The sequence below is a fragment of the Colobus angolensis genome, unplaced genomic scaffold (assembly GCF_000951035.1).
Source record: "Colobus angolensis palliatus isolate OR3802 unplaced genomic scaffold, Cang.pa_1.0 Scaffold433, whole genome shotgun sequence".
Taxonomy (NCBI): Eukaryota; Metazoa; Chordata; class Mammalia; order Primates; family Cercopithecidae; genus Colobus; species Colobus angolensis.
This window is the reverse complement of record NW_012117744.1, coordinates 386,893-396,263: the sequence shown is the minus strand read 5'-3', so window position 1 is coordinate 396,263 and position 9,371 is coordinate 386,893. Positions and strand designations below refer to the sequence as shown.

The 9,371-nt window shown below is 37.1% G+C and overlaps 1 protein-coding gene across 1 annotated transcript in view; it reads right to left on the bottom strand.

Moving 5' to 3' along the window:
• Positions 1-2,328: 2,328 nt before the first annotated feature.
• Positions 2,329-9,371, bottom strand: part of HOOK3 (hook microtubule-tethering protein 3) — a 152,969-nt gene continuing 145,926 nt past the window's right edge. The window contains exon 22 of the mRNA XM_011957091.1: positions 2,329-5,435. Coding sequence (XP_011812481.1) covers positions 5,432-5,435 — 4 coding nt within the window. The 3' untranslated portion in view covers positions 2,329-5,431. The remainder of the gene's footprint in view (positions 5,436-9,371) is intronic.

Below are 9,371 nucleotides of genomic sequence, written 5' to 3'. Positions count from 1 at the left end.
TCAGCCTCCCAAGTAGCTGGGACTACAGGCGCATGCCACCACACCCAGCTAAGTTTTGTATTTTTAGTAGAGACAGGGTTTCACTATGTTGGCCAGGCTAGCCTCGAACTCCTGACCTTGTGATCTACCAGCCTCAGCCTCTCAAAGTGCTAGGATTACAGGCATGAGCCACTGTGACTGGTCAACATTATATATATATAACTTTTTTATAGCTTATGTTATGTGCAGTTAGATACCTACCAAAAGAAGTATGAGTGTTAGTTGTGGCTTCGAACCTACCAGATTTCTGTGTAGTTTCTACCTCAGGTTTTGCTCACACTGAAGTCATGTACCTGACTGTTGTGCACAGTGAACATGCTTGGCATAGAAATCAGAAAATGGGGAAAGAGTTTACTTCAGAAGTATGGTCTTCGTAACAGACATTTTCCTTCAAACCTGGTCATCCTACCACTAAGAATTGCAGTGTGTTCTGTTATCCCATGGACCTGGTCTTGTCCATGACAGTTTTGACAAATAAGAGACGTGATGCCATGTGGTTTCCAAGGCTGGGTATAAGAAGCTGCAAAGCACTCACCTGGGTCTCTTAGGACTCTTGTTCTAGGGAAAGCTGGCTGCGTGGAATAACTCACCTAGTCATTTTGTGAGAAAATCTAAACAAGTCCTAGCATGAGCTGTGTGGAAATGTCCAATGCGCCTTGGAGTTGCCATCCATATCAGCCTGGGTGCCAGGCATGTGAGAGAGCAAGTTTTCAGATGACTCTGGCCTCACACATCATCTAACCTAACCACACCCAAATGGGAGATCACATCTGAGAACAGTGGAGCCTGAGCCTGTCTCCAGACTCAGGAGGGATAATAGGTTGTTTGAAGACCCTAGGTTTTGGAGTGGTTTGTGATACAGCAATAGATGATCAGAACAGTAGCAAAAATATATTTAAGGCAAACCTGGCAGGCCTTTGGCTGGGTAACACTTATTTTTACATGGTTTTGCTCTGTTGCCCAGGCTGGAGTGCAGTGGCATGATCTTGGCTTACTTACAGCCTCGACCTCCTGGGCTCAAGTGATCCTCCTGCTGAGTAGCTGGGACTACAGTTGTGCATCACCATAACTTCCACTGTGAACTTTAATGCTTAATTAATATGGGTATCTCCAAGCAAATGAGGAAAGAAAACTTGTATTTATTTTTCTGACATTAAAATGGGTACTATTTTGGCTAAATGTATACTAATTTCATTTTGCTGCTAACTTTACTTTAGAACTAACAAGTTGATATTTAATGTAAATATAATCAACTTCCATTCTGCTACTACCATTTTAAATAACACCAAAGATGCCAGATTTCAATGATTAGGAGATAGCTGGGGGAAAAGGATAAATTATAAGGATCTAAGAAGGCAGGAAAAGTGCATTTATTGCCTAAATACGGTGTCAACAATGCTTTACATTGTGACATTAAGTTATCACAAAGAATACCATACTCTGGCAAAATCAATCATGGCAATGTGCTAGCTCTAGAGAGAAGCAGCCATGTTTCATTTTTATCCTCAAAGGCTAATCAGCTTACAAACATAAAATACCAGCCTAAATCAACATGAAATCTACCACCAGTACTGGAAAAAACCCAAAGAATACTTCTGACTTACGCTCACTGCAACCTCTGCCTCCTGGGTTCAGCAATTCTCCTGCCTCAGCCTCCCAAGTAGTTGGGACTACAAGTGCATGACACCACACCCAGCTAATTTTTGGATTATTTATTTACTTACTTGCTTATTTATTTATTTATTGAGATGGAGTCTCGCTCTGTCACCTAGGCTGGAGTGCAGTGGCACTCTCGAGCAATCTTGGCTCGCTGCAACCTCTGTCTCCTGGGCTTAAGCAATTCTCCTACCTCAGCCTCCTGAGTAGCTGGGATTACAGATGTGTGCCACCAAGCCTGGCTAATTTTTGCATTTTTAGTAGAGACGGAGTTTCACCACATTGGCCAGGCTGGTCTTGAACTCCTGACCTCAGGTAGTCCGCCAGCCTCGGCCTCCCAAAGTGTTGGGATTACAGGCATGAGCCACTGTACCTGGCCAATTTTTGTATTTTTAGTAGAGATAGGGTTTCACCGTGTTGGCCAGGCTGGTCTTGAACTCTTGACCTCAGGTGATCTGCCTGCCTTGGCTTCCCAAAGTGCTGGGATTACAGGCATGTGCCACTGCTCCCAGCCAGTGACATAATCTTTAAATTAATAGGACACAATGGCAAGTGTCAAAGGAAAGTGGAAGAATATCAACAATTATGAAGTACATTTGTCAGAGTTTAAGAGCAGAAAAAAGAAATCTAAGCTGAATTTTTATACAAGTCTTTATTTACAACTTGTTTAACAACTGTACACTTTTTGCAGCCTTGAAAACATTTTTGTACTTGAATGGGAAAATATAGTTTGACCAAATCTTAACTTCATTCTTCATATACATATACATATATTATATGCATACATATAAACACATACATATTGTTAATACCATAACAAGTTGGCAGTCGTAAAATTAAAATGAGTACGTGATATCAAAAGGAAATATAAGATTTCAAAAACACTAAAAATCCATCTTCTGGTGGTTTCCTGGACTTTATGGTTTTGTGATTTTAGTTGAAATTTCTTACTGAGGCTCTTTAACAAGTCATTCACCTCAGAAAAACAGCAAGAAAACCCACCAACCTCAACACATAGCAAATGGTTGGAAAACTCAGTAAACAGGTGGAAAAATGCTTGGACATCATTATGTACAACATTGCTAAATCTGTATTTCATTTTTGAAGTGAGAAGTTCCAAGTCGGATGTGGACATCGTTTTTGGATTATAATGACAAATAATGAAATTGTGAAAATGTAAATTCAATACTCAATCAGAAATAAGAATATACCTAGCAATATCCTTTTTGCAAAGACTAAAATGCAAGGTGGATTACTACAATGTCAAATATGAAACTAACAACAACTCACAGAACAATCAATAGTACTTAAGACATGAATATAAGGCTTCAGAGGTGGGGCTGTACTCAATACAGTTCCAGCTCCAATGTACTAAGGTTTCATCCAGCTCATCTAAAAAGTTTTAAAAATAATACAAGGGGGAAAAAAAGCCTCTTTCTATCCCCAAATTTTTTGATATAATTTATTAAACTAAGGCAAATTATTATTAGATATGTTTAAATTTTACTATTACATAATCAAAAATTGAGTGTTCTAAATGGTGGGCAATTGTCAAAACATGAAAACTGCAAAACAAGATAAACCTAGAAATTATTTTCTAAGTACAAAGCATTCTGAATTACACAGAACCTGTAAACAGCAAAGTTCATGACAGCGATGATATTTTAGTGCATTTGAATTATAAATAACTAAGGCTATTAAAAAATAAAAGATTTGGGCCAGGCTCAGTGGCTCATGCCTGTAATCCAGCACTTCGGGAGGCCAAGGCGGGCAGATCACGAGGTCAAGAGATCGAGATCATCCTGGCCAACAAGGTGAAACACCATCTCTATTAAAAATACAAAAGTTAGCTGGGTGTGGTGGCATGTGCCTGTAGTCCCAGATACTTGGGAGGCTGAGGCAGGAGAACTGCTTGAATCCAGGAGGCGGAGGTTGCAGTGAGGCAAAATCGTGCCACTGCTCCAGCCTGGCGACAGAGCAAGACTCTGTCTCAAAAAAAAAAAATAACAACATAAAATAAATAAAAGATTGCTGTTAAAAATATTAAAAGGCCCTAAATCACTGATTGGCATTTGTGTACAGTCATTTCTTGTATTTAGAGTAAAATGCTATTTATTTCAAACATATTGAAAACGTCCCTTAACTAATATGAATCACTACAGAAACATACTAAAGTAGGTCACCAAGAAGATAATAAACTGAAGTCACACCACTTACTCATTTGTAGTTGAACTACAATAAGAATTTCATCATAACTTGCTTGGAATTTGACACTGCTGGATCAAGTCTGTTGCTTGACTACAAAAGTTTAAAAAGAAAAAGGAAAGCATCAAGCCTTCTTAACAAAATAATTCTAAGCACCAAGCTGACTCAAAAGGATTATGGTTAGTCCCTTATTTCCATTAAAAACTTTAGACATGTTACTATAGATCCATCTAGTTATGTTAAGCACTTTAGTAACAGGCCTAGTAAATTAATACATATTTTTAAATGTTTTCATTAGCTAAGTCACTGGACTAGTAAATGCCTCATACATAAAACTTAATTTAATTCATAATATAAGTTAATAAGAGGAGGAAGTTATGAAGATAAAAAAATTGCATCTTGATGTACCTTTGAGGTGGACTTTCAGGAGAAATGTTTAAGGGACAGAAACAAAAAAAAACTATTGGCAATGTTCATTAGCTCTATATATATTTAAAAGGAAGGATATCATGAAATGTATCAATCTTTATTTGAAATAAGCATTCATATCAATTTGCTTGATAAATGTTAACTATATAACATCAATTTATATTGTATATTTTTTAGAGACAGGGGTCTTGCTTTGCCACCCAGGCTGGAGTGCAGTGGTGTGATCAGACCTCACTGCAGCCTGAACCTCCTGGGCTTAAGCAATCCTCCTGCCTCAACCTCTGGAGTAGCTGGGACTACAGGCATGAGCTACCATGCCCAGCTAATATCAATTTAAAAAGAGTACATAAAAAGGGAAAAAACACTGAAGATATTAAGAAATGATTTATAAAATGGTTTTATCAGTTGAAAAATAAAGTATTGAGAATCTGTTCTTAGAAAAATATACACTGAAGACTAGCTTAAAGGAATGGGGTTTTGATTTTTCCCAAGGTCTTTAAAAAGGATTGGTATTAATTTTTATAAGAGAAAAACTTTCTCTAAGTATGGTGGTAAAATCTCAGAGTTGTCATAAGTTACTTCACTGCCTTTATTTTGTCCTTATTTTCTCTCTGGGCATTAAAAGTACTGTTGAACAGCATTTTTGGCAATACTGGAAATGTTCTATACCTGTACTGTCTGACAGGTGACCACTATCCACCTGTGACTTTGGAACACTTGAAATGTGGCTAGGCCACTAAGAAACTATAGTTTTAATTTTACTTAATTTTAACTGCCACATGTGGCTACTGAATTACCTATAATCTACTCTTGTCTAGGTTAACAAGAAGACAATGGAAGTTAAGATACTTAGAGACTTAATCATTCAACAATTAATTAGTGGAAGATATTCAGAACACTGTATTTTGTCCTTATGTGTTATGTTTCACTTTTAACTTTTTAATTTGGGAGAGAAAAAAAGCAGTCCTTTCCCTCAAAGGCCAGGGTCTAGACTTCTCTATTCCAGCTTTGCTCTCTTCTAATGAGCTTCTTATGCAAAGCACGTCAGTAAAACAGGGGATAAGGTAGAAGAGAAACGTTTCGTACTATAAAAGCACGTCTCTCATCTACAAACAGAACAAAACAAATGATAGAATGTTCTTATGAGCAAATCTCTCTATTCTTTGGCAGTAATTGTGTCCATATTTATGTAATGTAATAAACAAATATTTCAGTATTTTTGAACTATGATTTGAATATTAATATACTCAAGTTACAAATGGAGAAGTCCTGGCTCCTAAAGAAAGTCTCTAGGTAGAACAAGCTGAAAACTTTGCTATATATGAATGTAAGAAAATGGCCAAGTTCACTGGGCATGGTGGCTCAGGCCCATAATCCCAGCACTTTGGATGGCTGAGGTGGGTGGATTACCTGAGGTCAGGAGTTCAAAACCAGCCTAGCCAATATCGCGAAACTCTGTCTCTACTAAAAATACAAAAATTAGTTGGGCATGGTGGTGGGCACCTGTAATCCTAGCTACTCAGGAGGCTGAGGTGGGAGAATTACTTGAACCCAGGAGATGGAGGCTGCAGTGAGCCGAGATTGTGCCATTGCACTCCAGCCTGGGCAACAGAGTGAGACTCCAACTCAAAAGAAAAAAGAAAGAAAAAAGAAAACAGCCAAGTTCATAAAACCTATCTGTTACAGGGGAACTCAGAATGCTTTTGCAGCCTGCCATCTTTAGTGCCTGCCTTTCCAGTCACCTCTTCTCCATCATTTTCCTGATCCTCCAACTTGACAGCTCCTGGAACTCGGCTTTCCTGTCTTTAGGTACATGCAGTGACGGAGGCACTGCTGAAGTTAGGGGCAATCTGCAGGTTTGTATTTCAGGAGGCAGGCAAACCAAAGGTAAGAACATCTTCTGACTAACTGTAAGATGGGATAATTTTTATGAATACAACTTCAGAAACCATCAATTTTCAAGGGTGTTTCCATTTGAAAGGATCTGGCTTCTAAGTATTACATTATAAAAGAATCTTCTTAAGGAGACATGTAAAAAGTAACTCATGTCCAGTAGCTCCAACCCAGCTTCCAACAGATTTCTAGACTTAGACCTTTAGATTAGTGCTGACTCTAAGATAATCGAAAATGCCAGAAAGGTAGAGGGGAGGAGGGAAAATAATGATCTAATATTAGTAAAGTGCTACAAATTTTGCAGTAAAATATACTACATAAATGACTAGAAGTAACAGTAAATAATATTAAGGTACTAAATAAAGACTATATATTAAGACACTAAATAAAATAAACACACTATAGAATGTACATGGAGTAATCACTACCCATGGGTTGACAAATACATCAGAATAAACACAAGTCCTTTTTATTAATTTTACAACATAACTGCTAAAGTAATTATTTTCCTTCATCAAGTTAGTTACCACTCAAGTGATAATGCCTACCTGGAAGTCTCCCATGTTAAAGCCTCAACATGCTTTGGTAGTTTTCTTTTTCTCATGTAGGAGTTGCTTTTCTCATGATACCTAAATCCTCCTCTAAGCTCTAAGTAGATATAATTCAGATTTGATAGTCCCATGGGCCCAAACTTTGAGGCCGTGAACACCTGTGATTTCACCTTTATCAGGTACGTAATGGCACAATGTTGAATATACTTTAAAAATGTCTACTTTTGCCTTCTTTTAAAACAAAACTGTGTGGGGCTACTGTGTGTAAATAAGAGGGACATAAAATTGAGCCTATGGCTTGCAAACTAGATAAGGCAGATCTAGATAACACCAAGTTGCTCACATCTTCAGTCACCACAGATTTCTTCGCATCTCATCAAATCACACTATCCTTAGCGACCTAAAATCACTTTCTGAGCTTTAGTAATAGCCAAACAGTCTCAAAATGAAAATAAGTGTTTTTCCCTTTACTAATAAACATATACAATTATATTATGTGCCTAGTTAATACTCAATGAAGGCAAGGACCATTAGAAAATAAATTAGACATCTGTTTACTCTTTTACTGTATAATCATGTAATACAGAGGATTTTAGGCAAACTATTGCTTTGGGAACATCTGTTTAGATAATGCAAGTTTTCATTACATTAGGACTTCTCTCTGCCTGCATATTTGTTTATAATTAAGCTATTTCTTATCCCAATGATCCACTCCACTTTCTAGGAATGAATTTGCCTTAATAGCCTTCCATTACGTTCTTAGGTTTCTATTGTCATGCAAACACACACAGCATGCAAACCAAGTCTTACAGAGTATTACTGGAAATTATAAGAAAACAGAAAACTTCTGAAGAGACATCAAGTAATTCCTGATCTATATCTATATATTTATCTATCATAGGAAAACATTTATAACCACAATCACCAAAACTCATATACTTTCCATAATTAGGTTCAGGTCTCTTGTTTCTCAAATGAACGTCCCTTTCTCTATCATTTCAGTGCAATGTGGAGAATCCAAGGATGCTCATGTTTTAAGTCAACATTAATTAAATATAAACAAGTTTCTATATTCATAAATATAATACATGTGAATTGGTTTAATAAAAGGCTATTTAAAAAATAGAATCATCTACACATACTTCCCCAGATAATCATCAGTGATTTAAAAGAGATGGATGCCACGCCATTTGTGCTGCCTCTTGTTTTCTAGAAAGGAAGCTAAATATTAATACTTTGGTAATTTGAGGGATTGGGTGGAAATTAGCTCTGTTAGCGGTGTATTATGTTTTTTAGGCTTCTGGGAACTGAACAGCATTTGCTGCAACACTTTAGACCACTTTGTGCTAAAACTGGACAATAAAACATTTTCAGCAAAAGGAACATACACCAATTATTATTTAAATATTCTTTATAGATAGAAAGTAAAAATTAGATGACAGATCCACTGAGAATAGCCTTCCTCATAGAAAAAACTTCATGATATAAAACATTCAAATCATTATTATAGCTATCAAGAATAAGCCCTGAAACCTCTTTCTAAATGTAACGAAACTAGGTTGGATAATTACCAAAAGAAACTGCCATTCTGACAGAATTATAGGAAGAGAGATTATCCTTATTGAATGGAAAATCCTTCTAATTTATAAAAATGAAAAAATAGAAAAATGATAAAATAATTTTCAAAGATTCTGACATCCCATTTTATTTTGCTCAGAATAGTCTTTCATCCTACTGTATGGTATCACACAGGCTTCACTGTTAAGAAGTACAATGCTACATCAGTTTGATGGCTACTGCTAGGCAAAGAATCCCTTCATAATATAAGAATAAAAACTCAAAATATTCTTCTACAGTTTCATGAATAGACAACAAAAAGCACTTTGTCTTCATGTTGTTATTTTGCCCTCAGCAAAAAGCAAGATACCAAGCACTTTCCTCTCACTTTAGAAACAGAGATGTTCTTATCCACATGGCTGTAAACTAGCTGGGTTTCCACTAGCTGTGGGTTGTGGATGCTTTTTCAGATAAATCACACACGATTCAACTGGGGATAACTGGAGTTATCCTGGAGTCAGACATTTGGATAATAGAAGACTAAATGCAAAGTTAAGATAATTTTTTAAAGTAATTTAGATTTTTGTTTCAAGATGATTATTGTATTGGGATAAAGACTTCCAAGTTTTTAACATGCTATTATCATTAAAACAACAGGTGAATTTTTGTGAGGGAACAGGAGAGGTTGAAAAATATTTCAAACGATTACTTAGCTAACAAGAATAAACCAAACTGCTACTTTTGAAAAGGAGATAGGAGGCTGGCGTAGTAACTCATGCCTGTAATCCCAGCACTTTGGGAGGCCAAGATGGGCGGATCACTTGAGATCAGGAGTTGGAGACCAGCCTGGCCAACATGGTGAAACCCCATCTCTTTGTATTTTGTAAAAATACAAAAATTAGCTAGGCGTGGTGGCAGATGCCTGTAATCCCAGCTATAAGGGAGTATGAGGCCGGAGAATCGCTTGAACCTGGGAAGCAGAGGTTGCAATGAGCCAGGATTGTACCACTGCACTCCAGTCTGGGGGAGGGGAGGGAAGGG